The sequence below is a fragment of the Amblyomma mixtum genome, chromosome 2, assembly GCF_055824585.1.
Source record: "Amblyomma mixtum isolate Tamu chromosome 2, ASM5582458v1, whole genome shotgun sequence".
Lineage (NCBI taxonomy): Eukaryota > Metazoa > Arthropoda > Arachnida > Ixodida > Ixodidae > Amblyomma > Amblyomma mixtum.
This window is the reverse complement of record NC_143013.1, coordinates 251,130,130-251,153,575: the sequence shown is the minus strand read 5'-3', so window position 1 is coordinate 251,153,575 and position 23,446 is coordinate 251,130,130. Positions and strand designations below refer to the sequence as shown.

The window sequence follows — 23,446 nt, the reverse complement described above, 5'->3', positions numbered from 1 at the left end:
AACTCTCTCAATTTTCTGCGACGTATGGGGCTTATTTACGCCGTGTAAATGTAAGCCGAGTCTAAAATATTTCCAAAAAATTGCAAACTATTTCTGAGCGAGCTAGTAAGGTGAAATCTATGTAATATTGCACAAATGATAACGGAAAACGAGAACGGGCCCTGAATATTTCTGGCTAATCTGCCCGCTTGTTGACTTCCGTAGTTTATGAGGCCGACTTGGCCCTTGGGCCGATCCGAGTGCTGCGGTGTTACCACTTCCGTTTGCTTTCAGAGGGCGTTGGCAAATTATTTTCTGCTCGCAAAGTTCACAATGACGGTAAGTTTATTCGGCGCCCGTGCGATCCGCGCTTAAGAAATTGTTCAGCCTGCCATTGACAGTTGAAATTGCTTTGCTTGTCCCGTCGTTGCTAATGTAAGCCGATAAAACTAGGAGGAGATGGCAGGATTAAGCCTAAGTCAGCACCGCCGGCACACTTTTAAGTGATGTTTAATAAAGCAGCGAGCACTGTCGTCTAATTTTCCCTTATTCATAAAGATCAATATCTTATAGCGAAGGTGTTTAATGCCATGGAGAACTGCCATCAAACCTGCGCGTTGAACTGACGCTGGTTCGTGTAGTGTTTTTTTTTTAAATGTCGACTCACGTCTTCGAGCGATATCGGACCGTGCCAGGGATTTCAACGATCGTCGCATTTGACGGCAGCAGAAATATACGCTACTGAGAACGAAATGTCGATAACGTTTAAGGATAGCCCACACTTGTTGCCGGGAGCACAGCTGGACTAGCGGAGTGCTTTGAAGGCAACACACAGCGCGTAGTAAATCTTTGGCACAATCTCATTTGCAATGTAAACATGGCATTCGTTTTGTATTTTTCTACTACGTCTAGCTCCGCTGCTTCCGTTGCGCTATTTCGAGCCATCCGTGTTGCGCATGTTTGCAGTTGTGTCCGTACTCTGGCACTTTTGTGAGCATCCTGTGTGTGTGTGGTGCCTCTCTTTACAGACAGATCAACAGCTCGACTCCGCCCTCGACCTCATGAGGAGGTTGCCGCCTCAGAAGATAGAGAAGAACCTGAGCGATTTAATAGACCTGGTGGGTTCATTAATGATCACATTTAACTACTGTATTGTTTGGTGTGTTTCAGTGTTGTGTCGGTAGTAATACAAAAGCGTCATGGTATGCGAGAAATGCATGTTACTACCACGCTCATTGACGCGATTCGCTCTTTCAGAAATTTGTATGTAGTGTTCTTTCGGCCTTAAGAAGCTCAGCGAGTTCGCATTTAACTCGGTCAAAATCTTTTTAGCATGCTTCTTACAATCAAGCGCCATGTAAAGATATTAGAAGTGCTGTGTGAACAAGGAGAAAACTTGTATTTTAATGAGCTGCTCGATAGCTCTTTAGGATTTGTTGTCAGAAGCAGTCAACTCCAAGGTTGTTTTAGAATTCTTTAGCATTGTCTGGTTTCTTAAGTTGGAAATTTGCTAAGTATATGCGATGTTTGAAATAAGCAGTGTACTGTTCTGCAAGTCGCAGTTACAGATTTGTACAAGCTTGAAAGGCACGCCTGTATTGGGAGCTTGAATAAGGCTCTTTTAATTGTTCATTCTTGTAAAGGATTTTGTTGGATAACAGACGTAGCTAACTGAAAAAGTGCTTGAAGTATGCCAGTACAGGGTATATGTCCCTGATGAAAACTATCTGCAGTGGGAAATTGTGCACTATCTTCCCTGTTAAACTAATTTTTATATGTGCTTGCAGTGGGAAATTGTGCACTATCTTCCCTGTTTATCTATAATTTTTATATGTGCTTATATGCCATAATACCCACATCCCACTTGGCTATCTGCCCTGTTTATCTATAATTTTGATATGTGCTTATATGCCATACTGCCCACATCCCGGTTGGCTTTGCATTTATCTTATTCTCCTCTCCCTCTAACTGCTAATTAGTCCAAGCGTGTTTATATGGTGCAGTGCTTTCCTTTTATCATTGCAGGTTAATCTAATGTTTCATATTAAAGGTGCAACAAATTCCCGTATATAATCAGTCTAGATTGCCCAGAAAAGTGCTCTATTAAGATCTAATGACATGGATGTCAAGTAACTGTAGCAACTCACTATGTATCTACCGTACACTTTCTGAATGATGTGTTCTGTCAGTATGTTACGTGGCTGGTCTTCATAATTTGTTCTTAGAGCACGAGACAAGTAATCTATTGCTTATGGATGGTTATTTTATATTAATGTTTTAAAAGAGCAAAAAGTTACTAAAAAGGGGGGGAATGTCCCAGTGATGTCCTGGCAGGCACGCATAAATTGTCGTGCTTGACAAGTGTTTTCAATCACTGCAGCATGAAAGACTGATTCGTTAAAAATGAATTATGCATATATAATCGTGAAGAGATCTATCTACCTATTCAGTGGCAACTAAGATAAAATGTTTGGGCTTTGTCTGTGGTATCTTTTATCTTCCATTGGCTCGAAACTGCTTTTGCATGAACATTCCTTTTTCTGCTCGTTTCATACTGCCTTTTTAATGTTTTTATTAGCATGAATTTTTTTTTAATGTTTGCAATGCTTGCTAAGTTGTTCATTTCATTTTTAGGTGCCTGGACTTTGTGAAGAGCTTCTGTCGTCAGTCGACCAACCTCTGAAGATAGCCACCGATAAAAAGTGTGGCAAGGACTATCTGCTTTGCGACTACAACAGAGATGGCGATTCTTACAGGTAACATTAATAATTTTGCTGCATTAAGGTTTACCGAGATACGTGATTCAGTGCAGCCCTTCTGTGTAAAAGAAAACACCAGGATGCCCAAGTTACATGCTGCTGTCAAGTTGAATTAATTTTTTCATTTTCATCCTAAAAATAGGAACTTGAAACGAAAATGCCACAGCAAGTGCGTAGCGAAAGTGCAAAACCTTGGCTTGTTTGACATGGTTCTTTTGTGGTGACTGTGTCTGTGAGTACTTTAATGGCCCTCTTTTATGGGAACATGCCTTTGGAGAAGTTCATTGGTACAGTTCAGTCCCATTATTATGGGCCATTTTTTTTATTCTTGAAGGTATTAGAAATTATCTGCAGTAGAGAAATGGCAAAAAAACGCAAAAGAAAAACTCTTACAAGCTTTGCTTTTATCATGCCATGCTGTGATTCCTTTATTTGGCAGCTATGTGCGGCTTGTAAATAACTCTTGAAACTTTCTTTTTTTGCTTCCTGTTGTGCGCAGAGATAGATTTCTCCGTCACGGATAGCAGGTGTTTTGCCAGTAGTGTTTGTATCCATAACTTTATGTACTAACTTTATGGCGTTTGTAACCATGCCTTGTTATCTGCCCTTCCTGCTTGGACCACATGAGGTCTGCAGTATTATGTAAATAAAATAAATATAAATAAAAAACTTCCTTAATAGAGGATTGGAGATTCAACTTTTTTTTTTTTTGCGAAATATACCTTTTGCCATGGTGACTATAGAAAGCAGTACTCTTCAAGAATATGCTCATTGCACAGTTGGGGAAATCCTTGTTAGTGATTGAAGCTAGAAATTCGCAACGGTGCATAGTTTGTTGGCTCACATAATCTGACACTTGTCTATTTGGTTTAGTGACTGCTTGATAGAATGTTTGCTTGCTTGAATGTTTGAATGCTTGAATGCTTGAATGTTTGCTTGAATGTTTGCTGCGTGCACTTAATGTTGATTAGGACCAAGGCATTGACCTACGGGGTTCTCCTGAATCATCTGTGATGACAGACCTGGATTTCTTTTTTTATCTGATGGTCGCCTGTTAACTCTTTCACTACCGGGGAAAAATGACCGATTTTGTGCTTGAAAATAGTATTACCGTCCACTCCCATTAGATGAACATGAAGGGACCAGAAAATTTGTCTTATGAGAAGTTCATCTTGACAGAAGTGCCTCTAAAAAAGATATGCCAGCTTGCTGGGTATGTTGTACATGTTACATGTCAACAGTGAATAAAATATAGCCTTTCAGAGAGAGAGGATAATTGCAGAGAGAGCATTTATTGCACTGTGCATGGAGTGAGCTGAAGTCTGAGGGTATGAAACAAGCTCACATGATCTGCCTTGAAAATAGCATTGTCTGTTTTTTTTCTTCACCTTTTTTTTTTTCACTGTGTCCGACAGCAGCTGCCATCTGTTTGGATGTGTTTTTTTTTTAGTTTTTACTTTTCATCCTGCTCCAAGTGCTTCATCGCTCTGCAGCATAGATGTTACCAACTCTACAGGCAGGTGCTCAACATGCTTTTCCGTCCGTTGCAGGCAATGCACCAGACAAGCACCAGATATGGTATATGCACGAGGCAGTAGCCAGATATACCCATGATATCTCAGTTCAATGCCATTGCATGGGGTCGCCGTGGTTCGTGGTCACTGCAAAAGTTAGTCTTAACCACTGACATGCAGAACAGTTCGTCGTGAGCGTTTTTTTTTTATTATTACATTTAGCCCTAGGGGTAGCCAACCAAGTGGTCTCACCTGTTCATCTTATCCTAATGGGAGCCTGCTGTAAAAATTATTTCCTCAAGAAGTGCCAAATGCACTGCACATTGTATTGCATCAAACGAACTTCCGAACGAAAGAGAAAAAGGCCAGAGTTGTGTGTGTGCTAAACTTTTCAGAAATTTATTGGTTAAATGGGCTGGTAACACAGAAAAGAATGCAAGCAAAACAAAAATAAGCCGCTGCACTGATCCAAAATTTTATTACAAAGGAATTGAAACATACAAAATGTTGCACATGTTCTTAGCTACCATTCTTTCTTGTGATTTTCAGCTGCATAATAATGGACTGCACTTTCTGTGGCCTTTCAAGTTAGGGAATATACGACTGCTGTGCCACTAGAGAAAGCTGTCGTATGAGGACGTGAACTGGTAGTAAATCTGGAATGTGCTGCACGTTACACTTGCTCCGAGTTCAGTTCATTTGTTTCTTATTGCAGAGTATTGCAGAGTTTACAGTTCGTCCTTTTCTTCATTTTTCTTATTCTTTTTTCCCGGTTGGTAGCGAATGGGTTCTGGCAGTGAAAAGGAATTGTGGCCTTCTTTGACATCATCATAATCAAAAATCTGCTTGTGCATTTGGTAAAATATCTAGGCAGCATGTTGCAAGGACTGAACGCATCAAATAAAGCCACTCTCATCATTTCAAAAATCAAGCACACTACATAAAATACAACGTGAATGGCAAAATGAAACATGCGAGCACGTGCCATGTCCCGGGCCTCTGATATGGTCTTACTACCAGAACTGATATCTGACAATTCCACATCATTGTCTAACATCACTGTAAGAAAAAAAAATGACTATAAGAACTGACTGAAATTGCTCGGTGTGACCTTTCGCATTTGTGGAGCACGTGGTGATACGGATGCCACAATCACCATTCGGCAGACTACGTCCGGTCAAAGTAAGTTTTCGCGCATTACCTCCTCGCATTAGAAAATGGAAAAAACTGAAACCAAACAGTTGATGTTATAGAAGCAAACTAGCCTGCGCAGCTTGCCCAGGATTGCAGACTTGAATTTTTGGCAGCAGGTTCAAAACGTTGGTGGTATATGACCAATGGCCTATGGCACGGTAGCGATAGAGTTAATGGTTATCCTTTGTGTTGCAGGTCCCCGTGGAGCAACAACTACGAACCCCCCCTGGAGGACGGCGCACTTCCATCAGAGCGACTGCGCAAGCTGGAAGTGGACGCCAACCAGGCGTTCGACCAGTATCGGGAGATGTACTTTGAGGGCGGGGTCTCGTCCGTCTACCTCTGGGACCTGGACCACGGCTTTGCTGGCGTGGTGCTCATCAAGAAGGGCGGCGACGGCTCCAAGAAGATCATGGGCAGCTGGGACTCCATCCATGTCGTTGAAGTGCAGGTAAGCCCATCAACCATTCCTTTCTTGAAGCTCATTTTAGGGCGTCAACTTAGATGTACATACAGGAATGTGAAAGTAGGTAAGGACAGTGGTTTGTTTTGCACCATCTTTTTTTTTTTCTTCATTTCTGAGTGAGACCTTCTGAGATGCGGCTCATTTGACGTACATTATCTTCTGAAATCTTCTCACTTGTTCTCTCACTATTTAATCGGTCTGAGCAGAGAAGTATCATCGTTATCCTTGTAGTTTACAAGACGAGTCAGGCTTTCAAAAAGGCACAGTAATATTGAATTATGACATGACTGGAAGGACATTGTCAACCATTGTAGGGCGAATAGAACTGAAATTGTGAGGCCTGGAACAGCACTTTGTATGTCGCCTATTTTTGCATCAAGTCATAGTTTTGTGTTGCAAGCTTGCATCACTTAGTTTCGGAGGTTAGAAATAAGCTATTTTTGCTGAAACTAGAGCTTTTAAAAGCTACAAAAGACAAAAAATGAACTGTAGTGGAATTTTGATGATACAAATCTTATATGAGTTGTGAAAGATATTCGTATCATACAGAACGGACAAATTCTGTGAATAGAAACATGAGAAACGTTCACGCAGACCTGTTTAGGCCTAACGGGATTTATTAGCAGCCACTCATAGCTGCTCACTAATCTCAGCGACTGGCGATCATGTCTGCGGGGACGCATGGTCTTATGCCACCACTCACTTACGACTTCAGCAATGTGCGGGCTGTGAACCACTGCTCGCTGCTTGCAGTGCCCACTATGCAGCTAATACTGTGGTGGGACTAATGAAATAAGACTGCAAAATAAAAGTGTCGCGGTCCATGCCGCTAAGGGTAACGGGCTTCGTACTCTTGCGACTGGTGGTTACGGTGTCAGAAATGCGCGGGCCGTGCATCAGTGTTCACCGTTCACTTGCTTCTTTGGTGACGACATGGGCCATGTGCTGGCGATAGTACGTTGCTGATGGGCAGGCAGTACTTGTGTTCGAGGGTGCAGTCGCTGCTTGCGCGTTCGTATCATCTGCAGTGGCATGGGAGAGTGTTCGGAACACCTGCATTTCTGCACATTGTACGCAATCTAATTCACCTGGGGAATTGTGCGCATTCGTATCAACCGTGTTCGTAACATCGCGATTCAACTCTGCAGATATCGCCGCTGGCTTTTTTCACGAGCAGTCTGCAGTGACTTTGAGACTAGTTTTGTTGTTGCAGATCTCTGAGGCTTGGCCATGTTGCCATTCACTTTCAAGTGGTGACCCTTACTTTATTGACATCAGTAGTCCAAATCGAATGATAGTGTAAAAGTGTTTCATATTTCTGTTAAATTTTTTCAGCAATAAGTGAGTCGTTTGCTCTCAAACAAACATCAGCAAAGCCACAAAGAACCAGATGGTCAGTTTTTGCCAAGAACAAAAACTGGATGAAGTAGTCCTCACTGTTCTTTCAAAAGGAGAGCGTGCAAACTTCCCTTGGGAAGTTTCTCGCAGCGAGCCACTTGTGCAGTGCCCTTCTCTGTGTTGTCAGCATCGCGTGTTTACGATGCTGCTTCTTTCAGGAGAAATCGAGTGGCCGGAATGCACACTACAAGTTGACTTCAACTGCCATGCTGTGGCTGCAGACAAAAAAGCCTGGCTCGGGAACGATGAACCTTGGGGGCAGCCTCACGAGACAGGTGAGGTTCTTCGAGTGCATAGCCGTTGGAGGCCATGGTTTCAAGTTGGCTTCTTTTTGTTTTCGTGCTCTGTCTCTGGCTCTGAGTCTGCCACCATCCGCTCTTTGTCAAGGAGCGGCTTTTTCAGAATCGTTTTAGAAATCAAGCCAGCTGAGATTTTTCCCTGTGATGTTTCTCTGCTTGATCTCTGTGTACAGTAGAACCTTGTTGATGTGCACTCGGTTCGGTTTGTATGCTCAGAATTCTGGGCAGTAAAAATGTGGCAGTAAAAATACGTTTTCGTTTCACACTCTCCTGGATACCATGGTTTCCCAGTAAGGACATTCATAACTTTGCCGATTCCTAGCTGCATGATAAATGTAAAAGAAAAAAAGAAAACGGATAGGCATCGACAGTGAACTTGATCATTTCGAAGCACAAGAAAATGGAAGCCAATGCGAGGGAAAAAGCAGGCTCATGAAGCCAGGCAAGGAGAACTTGAGGAAGCACTTATAAAGCGGCTCAGGATGCTGAACAATTGTCTCTGATTAAAAAAAAAAGAAATTGCTACTGGTGCACTGTTGTTTCAGCTTTTGTGCTTGTTTTTGCACAATAACCCCATAATGGATGCCTTTTTTTTTAAATGATACCAAAATGGTCATCTAGTAACCCTGCTGGAATCTGTTGGCAAACCAAAAACATGCTTTGGACAAGCCTTGCTTACCTTACTGAACATAGGTTGCCAGAATTGACAGTCGGTTTATGACAGGCCTGGCTCGTCTGCTGGGGGTTGTGGGCAGATTTAGTGTCGCTTTGAACAAGTTGCACTTGTCTTTAGCATCATTCATGCATTGTTACATGGCAGACTTTAACGACACATGCTGCAGAATGCACTTGTCTGGAGGTGAGTTCGGTGAACTCGCTTCACTCAACCCAAGTGCGCTTACCGGTGCCCATCTGTATAGCACTGATGCCAGTGCTTTGGGAGTGGCAATTGTTGCGAGGTACGGGCTGTGGACTCGGTGAAGGCTGGGAATTGGGTCTTTATTAAGAAAATGTGACCCAAAAGAAAAGAGGGCCCCAGGCCCTTGGAAGGTGCAGACTGGCTCCCCGAGCAGCTGCGCTCTTCTGCTGCTGGAGGAAGACTCTCCTTGTTGGCTTCCGTGCGTTCCTGCTGCTCCCTCGAACGCCGTGCCCACGTGACCTAGCTGGGCGTTCTCGGGAGGAAGCGTCCCTCTGCGCTGACGGTCGCGCTCTCGAACGCCGTGTCCACGCATTCGCGTCGCTCGGCTTTTGCGTTTGCGTTTTCGAACACCGAACATGAGACCAGCGTCCGTGACGAGGCCGGCACTCTGCGACGCCAAGTATGGGTCGGAACGCGACACAGCACAAACAGTTTCCGGGTCTCTGGCCCACAGGCCAGCAGTGTATTGCAACGTAACACAATAAACGCATCGGCAAATGAGTGGCTGGGTTGTAAAACACATCAAATTTTGCAGCTATTGAGTCTTAAATTGAGTCTTAAGTCAACAGTAAGTGTGTCAGGTGCAGAAGTCCACTATTTTGCTTGACCAGGTGCTGGACATGCTTGCCTTGACTTGTGTTACATGATGCTTCCGTATTACCAAAAAATTCCTCATTAGGGGCGTATAGTAATTGAAAGGTGATCTTGGTTGACAATGTACTGAACAGTACTGACTTTTGTCCATATGCTGATCATGAACATATATGTGTGGACATCTTGCATATGATGTCAGATGGCAGACGCTGATGGGATACAGGTGTGTGTGGAAAAAGATGTATTGCAGTGCCATTGTACAAGCAAATTGCCTGAAATGACGGCAAGCATGAAGGAATGTGCGTGCTTCACCCACTACAGTGGACTCTCGTTAAACGGAACCTCAAGGGACCGGGAAAATATGTTCCGTTTATCAGGAGTTTCGTTTGAAGAGAGAATAGGTTCAGCATTGCGCAATCCGCTTCCGCGTGATCCCTACGCGGCTGGCGCGCGCGCGCGCGCAGTTGGCAGTCTCAGCGGATCTCAATTTGCGAAATCTAGGTAATAAGGAGAACGGTACACTATGAGAACAAACTTTATTAGAGAAAAATAAGCAGTGAATTTTTTTTTCCAGTAGTAATAGTACTGAAATTAAAAAAAAAATGTCAAAAGAGTGGGAATTACCACTTATTGGCTAGTGAAAAAGGATTTTATGTTTGCTTGTTTGAGCTCTCGCAGCCGTTTTTTGTTAATGGCATCACCCATACTTGACAGGCTGTGCAGAAACACTTCCGAACCTTCTTCTCGTTGGAAGAAACTCTTCAGCATTTGGACTGCCGATTCCGCCTGCGCAGGTGTCACCACAGGATCAGAGTCAGCGGTCTCGTTTTCAAGCTCTTCCTCCTCGTCTTCACTTTCATCAGGGGGGCAGACATCAGCTATAATGCTGTGCACGGTATTTTCTGGGCATGTTGCCACATCGCTGTCGATCTGGACATATTCATCAAGTTGAATGCCCATCGCAGCACAATTCTCTAGTAGCAAATCTTCCTCGGCTGCGTCGTGAACATCATCAGGCTCACTCTGTGTGCTGGGTTTTTCCGTGGTTGCGGCAAACCCCGCATGCCTGAAGCAGCTGGCAATGGTGGTTGCACTAACCTGCCGCCAAGCATCATCCAGGAGGTAAACGGCACGCAGTACATCTACCTTGTACTCCTTCCCCTGGTCCATGCATAACAGCATCCTCCTAAGAAGAGTTTTGCGGAAGCGCGACTTGAGCGCTTGAATCACACCCTGATCCATAGGCTGCAGCAGTGCTGTGGTGTTCGCTGGCAGGAATTCCAGCTGTATGGACTTCAAACCTGGCACAGTTCCGTGTCCAGGGCAGTTATCCACCAGGAACAAAACTTTCCGCTTGTTGCGAGAGAAGCGCGCATCCTCGCGATAAATCCACTCACTAAAAATGGCTTGCGTCATCCACGCCTTGCCATTGGCCTGGTATGAAACGGGCAAGGTTGCGACGTTTTTGAAGCAACGAGGATGCTTCGATTTGCCGATCACTAGCGGCTTCAACTTATCGCTGCCCGTCATGTTGGCACCGATAAGGACGGTCAGCCTGTCCTTGCTCAGTTTCCCTCCGGCGCATTTCTCTCCTCTAAATGATAGCGATTTTGAGGGGAGCAACTTGTAAAAGAGAGCAGTCTCATCTACATTGTAGATGTTCTCTGGATCGTATTCCTCCAGAATCTCGGGCAGCCGTCTTTCTCGCCAGTCTCCGCATGCCGTCGCGTCAGCAGCTGCAGCTTCCCCTGAAACAGCACGAAACACCAGTCCATTGCGCTCTTTAAACCGGGTCAGCCACCCCTCGCTGCACGAGAAACCCTCGATGCCGAGGTGAAGAACAAATTCTTCCGCTTTTGCATGAATTAGTGGCCCGCTGATTGGGATGTTTTCACTGCGGGCTCTGCGCAGCCAAAGCACCAGGCATTTCTCCAAGTCTTCGTGGTCAGCCGCTCGCAGTCGTTTTCTTTGAGGACCAAAGCGTGACGTCTCGAACGCCTCCCGCAGCTTGTCCTTGTCCTGAAGAATTCTTGTTAGGCTGCTTTTGGGGACGGCGTACTTCGTCGCTAGCGCCGTTTTCGTGAAGCGACCACTCTTGAAGTCGTTGATGATCTCCATCTTCCTTTCCAACGCAAGTGCATTGTGCGGTCGTTTTTGCGCTGCCATCGGACCGAACAAAAGCTCTAGGGCTTAGGCCTAACTGAACACAACCGCCGTGAACGCGCGAGAGCGATGCGGAGGGCAGTGTACGAGCAAACCGGAAACTGCCGGAGGCGGAAACCGGAGAGGTGACACGGGGAGGAGAACGAGGGGAGCATTGATGCGTACCGCGATGGCACTGCGCTTGTCCAACTAGTTGCGGTTTCGAGTTTTTCGGTTCCGTTAACGCGGTGGTCGCAAAATTTGAGTTCCGATTAACGAGATTTTTTTTACATTGGCTTAATACAAAACCAACCAATCGCGAGGCGTTTGTTCCGTTTAAGCGGTAGTTCCGTTTAACCGATTTCCGTTTATCGAGATTCTACTGTAGTGTCAATACCACACAACTGAGCGTAAGCTTCTGCTGGCAACTGTACATCTTGCGTGTTTTTTCGATTCATTCCCTGCAGATGGAGCAAGACAGTGCTGTCAGCGAAGCAGTTCCTCATATTGCCAACATTGGCAAAATGGTTGAGGTATGTTCACTTCGTGCCTATACGAAAGGTGTCGTTTTTAATTAAATAAGGGGAGATGCTCCTGGTACAGTCAGTGCCCATAGCATTTGCACAAGTGTGCTTACTTGCTTACGTGTTGTTGCCTCTCATAAGTCACTGCAGCTGAAGAAAGTTTACTTTATGTGTATTACCGTAAAAATATTTGTAAACCCAAAATTTGCTTACATTATAATAACAGGCACTTCATTACTTTTTGCAGAATAAAAATGGCCACAAGCTTATAGCCTAGTTAATTGCTCACTGTGCATTCAGGTAGGTGTAAGTGCTGCAATATCTGTTTGAGATTGGGTTGTGCAAAGTACAAAATTTTCTGTGCCAAAACTCTGCAAAACGCTGGCAACAGCGAAGAGAGTGCACCTTCAGGTAGCTGCCTTAGTGGCTCATTGGGTAAGGTGCTTCGCTGCTGACCTGAAAGACGTGGGTTCAATCCTGGCCACAGCGGTTGCTTTCTATGGAGGCGAAATGCTAGAGGCTCGTGCACTGTGCGATGTCAGTGCACGTTATAAGAACCCCAGGTGGTCGAAATTATCTGGAGCCCTCCACTGCAGCGTCCCTCAGAGCCTCAGTCACTTTGGGACACTAAACCCTATAAAACAAGCAAGAAAAAAGAAAGCACCTTAAGGTGTCTTTAGAGAACCAGTTTTAAAGTGTTGGAAACAGCAAAATTTGGATACTGCACACTTATACACGCCTTCAGTGCTGTACTTGTACTGATTAAGCTGTTTGTGCATTCATTAGTGCTTCATTTTATTCTTGAACTTATTCTTTGTCTTGGAGCACCGACGAACTAATCAGTGCCGAAATCATTTGAATGGTTTGAACAGGGAAACCAGCCATGGTCACTGTTAGATCTGCAGTAAACCCCCGTTAACCTGAAGTCTTGTAAGGGGAAAATTTTCAAAATAAGTGGAAGTTTCAAGAGTGTACTAATCGTGCATTGTAAAAATGCAGGCCTTCTATTTGCTCTACTTTGCAGTGCACACTGCACTGCAGTTGAAAAAACAAATGGTGTAAGTGGTCATTAATGAAATAAAATGCATAAGGCCAAAGGGACCAAGAAAGAGACAGGTGCTCCCCAGCAGTATAAAATTCTACTAGTAAACAGTACAAGGCAAGAAGCTGAATTCAAAGGCGTGAGTGCTAGCAAGTTGAAGGCTAAAGCTTTTAAGACTTTACCATGTGCGTTGCACCAAAATTCTCGTGCAATATGTAACGCAAACTTAAAGGAGTACCATGTAAACATTTGTAAGGGCCGCACTTTTTTTTTTTTTCAGATTCGAGGGCCAATTTTCGGGGTGTGGCCCATACACGCGATGTGCGAATATTTTTTTTTTTTTAAGTAAAGACGCACCAATCAGGGAATGAGCGACATTTATCCTACGTTCAATCATCACTCGCAGAGTATTTCAACTTTGAGCTGGTGCTGTTCTCTGGTGCACGCTCATCCCAAAAGAAGCTGCGCAGCATGTCCACTGTCAATGCATAGCCGTTGTTCTGCACTTCCATCACATAGCAAAGCAGCTCTTTTTCCAGTTGGAAACTCGCACGCCATGTAGCTACTAAGGTGCTTGCCCATCGTGCTAAAACTGCAACGCTCAGTGGCAGCTGCCCGCGAAAGCCACAACCACCACAACTACTACGACGACTACGGTGAACGCGCCACAAAAGGCCGGAGCAGGCGATACTGATGGCGATGTGGATAGCGGGAGGTTGCGGCGGAAAAAACGTTAACGATGATGATGATGACCTCGGCCGTGGGCGCCTTCCATGGACGACACTTGGAAGCTCCCGAGTGCGTACGTGGCCTCCGCGATCAAGCGCACCGTTGCTCGCAGCCGGAGCTGATCGCGGAGGCCATTTAGAAGGCTATTCCTGCCTGGGTCATGGAAAGTTGGGGTGCGGCCCTTACATGGATTTATTTTTTTTTTAGCATTTCCTTGGGGAAAACGGGGTGCGGCCCATACACGGGTGCAGCCCTTATACGCGTTTATATGGTATATAGACACCAAATTTTTGCTTGCATGTTTTCATCTTTCAAATGGTAGTGCGTTAGGCATTAGTATACACAGATCACCCCCATGGTCGAGGGGAATTCCCCAAGGTGGAGTAGATTTGTATTAAGGGAGTAATTACTCAATGGCAGCCACCCAAGTGCAGCCATACGGCTACAAGGGAAAGCTATACAGCTTTCTCACAAGCTTCGTAATTGAAGAGAAATTCATCCTGGTCAGGGGTTCGAACCCGGTAGCACCGCTTCACTGGAGCAGTTGCTCTATCAGCCGTGCTAACGGGGACGGCATACTTATGGTACAGCAAGAGCGAATTGTTCAATAACTCAAAGTGGGAACTGTGTGAACATGGCACTGACTTGAAGCAAGGACTGCAGCCATTTCTAAGGGCAGTGACAGCCGGGTAGAGTGATGGGGGAACATGCCAAAAGGTGCCCTTTGATCTGTCCCTACCGGCGGGCAGCTGTGATCGTAGCCACTACAAGCAGGCTCTCCTCTGTCTGCTCTTTTCCATTTGGTGTCATGCTGTGCAGAACTCCTTTTATTATAATTGAGGCGTGCAGTGTGTACTAAAAAGTAAGTGCACACACGTTGCATGAAGTGGTGTCTTAGCCCGGCGTTGAATTGTCCGTGTGTTTGCATAAAGCAACTTCATGTTTGTCCTCTTGGCAGGACATGGAGAACAAGATCAGAACGACGCTGAACGAGATCTACTTTGGCAAGACGAAGGACATCGTCAACGGCCTGCGCTCCCTGCAGCCGCTGCAGGACCGCAAGCAGCAGGAGGCCCTCAGGAACGACCTGGCGCAGGCACTACGAAACCGTCAGCAGGCCAAGCAGGACAGCTAATGACTGCCGGCAGCGACGACGACAGCAGCAGCCAGATTTGCGGGTGGCCGCCTCCGTTGCCACGGCTGCCGTCAGAGTCGGGAGGGCGACATCGTGCCGCCCCTTCACCCTCGACCGACGTCGCCGACACGACTGCAGTTATGAAGGGCGCGCCCTCCCCAACAGTTCCGCACCTCAAGGTGGCAGTCGACACACGCAGACAATGTTTCACCTGCACCCATGAATTACATGCATCAAACCGGGGGAAAGTGTGTGCAAAAGGACTCTGGCGTGCTCGGGAGAAAGGGAAATGGTGGCGTGCGAGAGGCGAAGCGGGGCATGCGAGAGGCGAAGCGGGGCGTCACAGTGGGCGGGCGCTCTGCCTTTCTGCACGGGGGCGCGAACAGCGTTCAGAGAGATGGCCAGACGAGCAAAGCAAACTTATAAAGTCTACACTTTTTTTTCTTTCTCTCGCTTTTCTTGTCTACAGCTTGCTTATTTACCACCCAAGAGTTCCACAGCGAGTGTGGTCTGCTGTGTAAAAGTGTCATTTATTGAATGTTATGCAGTTTTCGTTTTGATGCTGTCTTTGTTAATCTGCCGCAATGGAGCTTATTATGCCTGCGCTATGTTTCACGAGACGGTCTTGACCAATGGGAAAGCACTTTTCTGGCTTGTATGGTCCAAAAGGGGCTCTCTGCTCTTTGTAATTTTTTTCTACGATTTATATCTGCCTTTTTCCCAGAGGAAAAGAAAAAAAAAAACAGTTGTAGGCCGGTGTTTGCAAAACTTACCCTGTTGTCAAAACACCACCACTTCAGTTTGTGTGTTTGTTTGCCGCACACTTGGCGAGCTAGCATTGAACCCTCGCCAATGTATTTTTATTGTTGTGCTGCACTGCATTTGAAGGCTTACAATTCCTACAAGTGCTATAAATGTGCAAATGCTTAAGTAGACATCACTACAGCCCAGACCTTTGGTTACAGGGGTCATGTTTGTAGTTGCGTTAAATTTTGGTCCGCACCCACATCATAATTGATCCTGCTGATTCCCTGCCTTGGTCATAGACATATATGTAACATATGTTCTTCGGACGACTTTTTGATTGTTTGCTTAATTTATTGTCGCTGACCTATGCAGTCACTGCTGTGTTAGCTATTCTTTCTGCCGCGTTCCAGCTCGCGGTATAAACTGTTCGAAAGGTTAAAATAAGAATGCGTTGAAGCTGATCACTCGCTAGCGCACGGCGCTTGCTGCAGCAATGGGCGTGGGCCCGTTTCTTCTTTTGACGCCACTCGCACTCTCCACGAGGCACACACATTGCTCTGCGTTTTGTTAATGATGGACTACTTGTTGAGCCTAACACTTTTTTTTTTCCTGGTGGCTGGTGTATAAGTGGTCGTCTTCCTGTTCTGCTTGCGAAGCGAAAAGAATGGGAGGTGTACATTAAAGGAGCGGAAAGGTGCATATTAAGAGAAAAAAAAAAATCACAGATGTTACAATAAAAGGCTTATATTCATATAAAAGGAGGTGTGTGGTTTCGTTTTTTGTAGGTGCAGGCTGCTTGTTGCAGTGCGTGCACTTCGCTTCCTTGGCACTTTTTAGTCCTGGTGGCTGAGGCTGCAAAGCACAGCCATGTCTTGGCTGTGCACCACAAGGCTTTTTCTTCTCGGGTTCCAGTGGCACGACTTGATGGGAAAAGGGCCTGTCAAATAGAAAACAGATGGTTACTACAGGAAGTGTATAGCTTTGCTGCAAGAATGTCATCTGGAAAACAATGTGTCAAGCAAAACCAATCTTTACTGCAATTACTCACAAATTAGTGCTAGTACAGGAGATGCATTATGGCCATTTAAAGTTTCGAAAACTTTATCGTATTGATTATGTGAGTGTTCATTACGCAAGCAAATAGAGTAGTATGCTACATTTGCATTGTAGTTCTCCATTTAATGAAGATGCCACAAAGAGGAAGTTCAGATAATCTAGTTGAACACTCTTTGCACTCGTGTGGCTCGCTTGAATATTTTTTACTTGACCATTTGAGTGCATTCAAATGTCACCGAATTGCCAGGAATAATATGAATAGAGTACTTAGTATTGATGGAAAGCCCAAGTATTGTCCCTGCCTGGATATTTTTAACAATGCAAATTATATAAGGAGGTAGCAGTGCAAAAGGGTGCACTAAATGGGATACTTTTCCGAATTCCATAATATGAAAGTTGGCTATCACTCCACTCTGTCTCAGTCTGTCCTGAACAATCTGACAGTTTTTCTTGCAAGAAAAAAAGCTTCTATGCTAGTGAACCGGTTCTCGCACATTTCTGTCTCGTATAGATCATACCTTTGCGTGGCACTTCCAGAGTGACCGCATTTGATGGTGACCAGATGCAAAGATGCTTTGCATTGGTGCAAATGGCAAGCTTGTCAGACTGGTGGTCCCAAGCAATACCTGCAAAAATTTGAATGCCAGCTTCTCTGTGAATGTAAGCGAAAAGCTAAAGAAGCAGCGGCAGAAGCAGCCGTGCCTGAAGCTACACTACACTGAACAACAACCACACTGTGTTGATTAAAAACACTCACAGGTTACGGGCGTCAGATGGACTAAGATGGCAGCAAGGGTAAGTCGTTTGATGTCCAATATGAAAACGATGCTTGGAAATGTTGCTGCACAGACAAATAGCGATGCTGTCAATGAAAGCACCTCACCAAGGTAATGTTGACGCAGAAGTTTGTGGGGGACCCAAATCAATAAAAAAATGTCAACTATCTTGTACCCTTAGCTATAAGAATAGAATTGAATAGTCCTAATGTACGTATGTAGGTACATGTCGCTTGTACAGTATGCCCATCAATTAGGGGATGCTTGTTTAGGATGTGCAATGATAGGCACTTTTCGTGGATCCAGTGTCCCACAAACTTTGGCGCTGGTAGAACATGAAAACGCTTCAAGTTACAAGCTGCAATACGACGGCCCTTTCTACACAGTGTCAACAACTATACCGAGATGGATGAAACCGTACCCCAGCAAACTCGCAACAGAACATTAACTGTGAAGCTTGCTTTTCGATCAATGTAATTTGTCACATTTGCGCTCTGCACTCTAAAGTGCAACGTTCTGTTGCCCATCACTGCTGTAAGCATGTCAATGTTTCTATGAGATTGTGTTCAAGGTGATGGGCAAGAATAATTTAACCACCCCATTTCAATTTACAGCAGTTCCTTCCGGTTCTTGTCAATGACCTGAGCAGAGAGAGAAATACCTATGTATTAGTACTGAATTTCGAGCCAGAGGGTGGTGAAGAATCATGGAAGAAGGTGCCAGCAAGGCAAATAAAAAGGTGCAGTATATAGTAACATGTAATAGGAGAAATAAACACTGGACTACCTTATCAGTAAGAGCAGGTGTAAGCATGGCATATTTGCAGTTGGATGCTTAGCATCTGGCATTATACAAATACATTCACACTCAATACCTCGCACCACCTTCCGGCATGCAGAAAGATTTAGACCGATTGTATCCAATGTCATCACTGTACTAAGGTTAGAGCACTAGTACAGTGGTGAGCAGCCTTGTCTAGAGCGCTCGGGCGGTGCACTTCCTTGCAAACAAATCCAGATTTTGTGGCAGCCTCTAGGGTCCAGCTGCAACGCTTGCACGGAAGTAGCGCCAGATAGCCTCGTAAACAAAGCAGGCACGAAAACTTTGCCCTGTAATGAGGGGCTGCTCTCTAATTTCAGTTTTTGTCACCAAGTGCGCACTGCTCAAGCGCTCTAGACAAGGCTGCTCACCACTGTACCTGCATCCTCTGGTTGAAACACATTAAGGTTCTACTTTATTGGCGATTTTCAAGAAATCAATGCCACACTGTGACGGTGCCGTGAGCCATTTAAAGAAGGATTGGCGTGCAAAACTGCATCGTTTGTTCCTTTGCCTGAGTGGTTCAGATGGAGTCAGAGTTCTGCTGCAAAAATAATTATCTCCTGAGTGTGTTGTTACTTGGATACCTGCAAGCTAATGAGACAAGAGCTGCTAGGTGCCATTGCATAATTTTTCTGGTGCCAGTGATACAGGGAGCATGTGAAAATGAGGCTTCCATGCTGCAGTGAAACATTCGTAGTACCATGACAGAACACTTCCCAAGCACCCAGCCTATATTTCTAAAAAGGTGATTTGCCTGAACTAAAGGGGCATTATAAATATGAGGTGCTATATGTTGAAACAACACTGCTGAGCACACATGACTAACAGGCATATTTCAAGAGAGAAGAGTTTCGCGAACAATTGTTTGCACAACTGCAGACCTTGTTACAGCTACGTTTCTTATTCACGAAGGAAGGGGGGATGATATAATGATATCATTCAAATTCGATACCATTCTGATTATTTTTGCATTTGAATTGTGGCATGCACTCGCTGCAACCATTCAGACAGACAGGCGGATGACAATCGAATATAGAAATGAACAAAAACAATATAGTAATGTAGCTGCTTTACACTCATTACATGCCTTCCATTTACTGCATACAAACTAGCAGGGGGCACAAGGTATGCGGATAATTGCTCCAAGACAGCATGTGAAAAAGGCAACCTCACTGCCGTTGCTTTCCACCAGCACATACGGTCACAAATCTGTACACACTTAATGTAGCACATGTTTAATAAAATGTGTGACCATGAGCAAACGTAAAAAGGCATAGCTTTATCAGGTAAAACCCAAGCAACAGTGACTACGAAACTTTTGTAGCTTGTTTTGTGCGAAGCAGAGTGGCAAAATGAAAATTGCTGGGTCTTGCTTGTATGATCTTCTGGTTTTGTCATGCACCCACAGCGCAAAATATTTAGTTGTTTATGTCACTGATTTAAATTCTCTCCAAAGCGTGCTTTTAGCATCTACCACTCCACCTTCATGCGGCTGTTTTCAGATGTCGGATAGCAATTTCTTCGTTGTTTCTCATTTATTACTCTACACCGTCGAGAAAAGAGACCGACTCACACGAGGTTGCTTCCACCGACAAACAAGTGCGAGTTTAACATGAAATTTAAAAAGAACAAGTGTGATTCCACACAGGTTCACCCCGGAAGAAGTCCTTCGTAACACCACACTGGATCAACTAAGGTGCCCCTTCTAGGTCATGAAAATCGGCAAAGCACTGCCCATCATACGCAGCTGTTAAACACCTTCTTTAGTCAAAGTTTGTCTGCCCCAGAGACAGAAAGATTTCGAGCACTGTAGTGAAGCTTGCTTTGGTGATGGAGATTCAACTAAATTTGCATTTCAAAACCTGAAGAAAGCACTCTATAAGAATACAACACCACAAAATGGATGAGGCCCTCTGACGAGCTCAGATCGCTAGCCAAGTGCACCGCAGCAATACTTCACACAATCAAAGCATTAGGTGACAACATTATAGTGTGTCCAGATGGCTACTAACCTGAAATTCGTGCCACGTAGCTTTGAGTTGCACTGAGCTTCACAGCTGTAGGACAAGACAGCATGTCTGCACTGTCGGCAACATTGGTATTTGCCACGTCCCTGAGGCTCACAGGTCGTGTCGACACAACTTCGTCTGAGAGCAACCAGAAGTCAACAAAATGCGGATGTGATAAACTTGATGAAACTCAAAGGAGAGACAGAATTCATTTCGTGCACTCACAGTGGCTTTCAATGGCTTTTGGTTTTTTCTTTATCACTTGTTTTGTCTTAACTTCCTTGTAGATAATCTACAAAAATTGAAAAAGATGCCCATTATAGTACAATGAAATACGCTGATTAATTACTGTGCAACAAAAGGCTTCAAACAGCATGCTGCTTCTGGTTTATAAATGTACTTGCCACACTTTCATCTGTTAGGTCTTCAGGCAGCACGAAGTCAAACAGTCTGCCCCATGCAACAGTTTCCAACATCATCAGCTGCAAGAATAAAGGAAATGAATGATGAAAAAGAAAAGTTCGAATCTATTCATTTTTTTCTTCAGGCCCGCTATAAACCTATGGTCCAAATTACCTTGTCATCAAAGCTCTCAAGCAACACCAGCTGCCCACAGTGTGACCACGACATAGATTTAATGCCAATAATTTCTTCATTAAGGCCATATGATGCAAGCTGGACGCCACCAGTCTGGTACACAAACAGCTGAAACTGCAATTTGAAAAAAAAAAAAGAAAAAAGAAAAGGAAGGTTAGAAGGAACGAGTACATATGCACAGCTCAGGAAGCCCAGTAATGATGGCTCTTGGACTCACTCCTGTTCTTGGTGATTCCCATATACAAAATATCTCGGCATTTGGAGCCCAGCAAAGGCCAGCCAGGTCTTGGGTTGCAACTGGAAAGTTCTGTTGAAACTGACTCAGTCTTTGCACATAATAAAATTATTAATATTGCCTTGTATGCAAATGCAACATTGTACCAGTAGCAAAGGGCAACGAAAATATGTCGAGTTCCACTGCAGACGTGCATGCTTTGAAAAAAAAAAAGACCGCACAAGAGATATTTATACACATGCATTGAAATATTGCTAAAGCAAAGCAGGTTTTCCATAAGTTAAGTAATGCAAGTTTTGCAGTGTAGTTCATTCTCAAAAACCAACTGAAAAATCTCAAGATGTGACACAGCCCTAAAAGGTCATGGTTGTTCTTAGCACACGTTTCTATTTTTGTGAAGACACTGAATGTTAAACAAACACCAGGAATTCATCAAACTGTCTCTCAGTTAACGTATGGCAGTCCATTTCAAAAGGTGGCTGCTTTAATTATGTCACATTCTCATTTGAAGGGTTAAGACAATGAATAATGTAAGTTTCGCCTTTTTAAGACTAAGTTTATTGCGCTTACAGGACATATTCGATCTAGTTCTTTTTTTGTCTGTTAAAACCCCCACATCTCATTTTCACTTCATTTGCTCTTTATTCTGCATGGGATATCTCTTAAGAGTTTATTGTAAGCTGCAATAAACACCTTCCCTGCTTCTCTGCATTCAGCGTCTATTTTGGATAAACAGCTTGCGCTCCAACATGCAGTATAGTAATTTATTTGTGATAAGTTTCTTCATCACACTGCTTGGCTTACTTGGCTATAAGATTTGACACCAAACAAAGTACTGCTGAAATATATTCCAGCTGTAGCCAACAGCTGCACATAATGCCCTAAATCATCACCTCAGAAGAATTTGAAACACAACACTTCTAAAGGTAAAAAGCCCTTTAAATTATACCTGTTCAAGGGTCCATGTATTGCAGTTGACAATGCTAACCGAGTCTTTAGCATCTCTTCGTTCCACGACTGCCAAGTATTCTCCAGACTGACTGAACGACTTCTGTGACAGAAGTAACTTGGGCTGCTTCAGGTAAAGCACAGACTTTTCAGTGAGAGACCACACCGTTGTCCTGATCTGAAAAGGGGAGCCCGGAACCAAACACGGGAAAGCACTCGAATGCAAAAGAGAGCACACACTCGAGGTAATCCTGCATACTCTGTACTGAGTGCGCATTCTTTTTCACACCTGTATCCTCTTCGTAAGCATGTACCAACTAGATGAACAACAAGTCCTTATAGCCTTTATACTATTACAGTTATGCTGCAACATTACGAACTGTAAAATGGAAGTAGTGTTAACCATTGGGCATGGTTGTAACACCGCCCATAAAGGCTCCACAGGAAACAGTTTGAAGCTGCCGAACTGAAACACAATGCTTGCAGCAAGATAATGCGTGCTACAAGAGACGAGGACTGGCCCTGACCGTGGTCATGGCCGACCAATAGAAAGACGGCTTTGAGGCTGTTTGGACACTGTCTTCAGACTGAGAGCATTCCACAACTCAGCCTCAGGTCCCAGATTATATTTATTCGAAGTGCTTTAACCAAAGCAAAACAAAACCGCTATTAAGAACAACGTCACCTGGTCGCGCCGCATACATAAATAAGCTCTCTCTCGATGCATGATTTTGCAAAGGGTATCAGGTACCTCATTCACTATGGGTCCGATTCAAGAAGATCAACACGCTCACCTGAAAATCGGCAGTTGTTAAGATATGTCTACTGTCTGGGCTCCAGCACGCGCTAATCAGCCCCAGCGATCCTTCTGATATTCTGCATTTCCAAGTTGAGTCTTCGGGTGACCACACCTAAACGGCAAAAAATTAGCAGTAGCGCATTACGCTGAACAAGTCTCATTGAAAGCGAAAACAAATCTGCGCTGTAAGTCTAATGCAGTTACTTACCTGAACCAACTTGCGCTTCAGCGATAAGCACAGGAGTAATTTAGAATCAGGTGACCACTGTTGAAACGCAAGAAGAATTTATGCAATTATCTGCACAATGTACTGCACGTCGCTCCGATATAAACAAATAGTAAGCTGACGATAGGAAGCATTAACCTCGATGAGTTCGACATTGTCCACATTAGAAATCGTAGTGATCTCCTGGAAGGAAGTGGCGTTGTATATGGTGACTTTTGTGGCGAATGGGACCGCCTGTAAACAGAGAAGGAATTCACGCCAGCTCACGACATGAAATGGCTCAGTGACCGCTGCAGAAAAGCTGCAATTTCTAACCAAGTGTTTTCCGTTCGGCGAGAATGCGCTCAGCGCTGCATATTCTTGCACGGCCCGGGAAAAGCTCATCGTTCAGCGCTTTCTGGAAGCAGGTAATGGCACCTTAGCAACCATTCCCGCAGTGAACAAGTTAAAAACACAGGGGTTCGCGCGTTCGCGCTAGACGGGAATATTTGCAACGCGGTTTACGTCGACGGGAGACGTGAAAATACACACAACCCT

The 23,446-nt window shown here is 44.5% G+C and overlaps 2 protein-coding genes across 2 annotated transcripts; one reads left to right on the top strand and one right to left on the bottom strand.

Annotated features, from left to right (window-relative positions):
• The first annotated feature begins 167 nt into the window (after window positions 1-167).
• On the top strand, window positions 168-16,199 carry cpb (F-actin-capping protein subunit beta). Its single transcript, XM_089573507.1, has 7 exons — window positions 168-318; window positions 1,008-1,097; window positions 2,614-2,735; window positions 5,642-5,897; window positions 7,469-7,585; window positions 11,732-11,797; window positions 14,518-16,199. Exons 1-7 carry the CDS (start codon window positions 208-210, stop codon window positions 14,692-14,694), a joined length of 939 nt encoding a protein of 312 aa, XP_089429633.1. The 5' UTR covers window positions 168-207; the 3' UTR covers window positions 14,695-16,199.
• On the bottom strand, window positions 16,170-23,406 carry LOC149363510 (WD repeat-containing protein WRAP73-like). Its single transcript, XM_089573506.1, has 13 exons — window positions 23,225-23,406; window positions 23,048-23,143; window positions 22,892-22,948; window positions 22,679-22,795; window positions 21,886-22,062; window positions 20,919-21,008; window positions 20,681-20,815; window positions 20,509-20,586; window positions 20,330-20,396; window positions 20,108-20,242; window positions 17,255-17,338; window positions 17,016-17,123; window positions 16,170-16,378 (listed from the first exon to the last, which is right to left on the bottom strand). The coding sequence occupies exons 1-13, from the start codon at window positions 23,291-23,293 to the stop codon at window positions 16,275-16,277; spliced, it is 1,317 nt and encodes a 438-aa protein (XP_089429632.1). The 5' UTR covers window positions 23,294-23,406; the 3' UTR covers window positions 16,170-16,274.
• Between the last annotated feature and the right edge of the window lie 40 nt (window positions 23,407-23,446).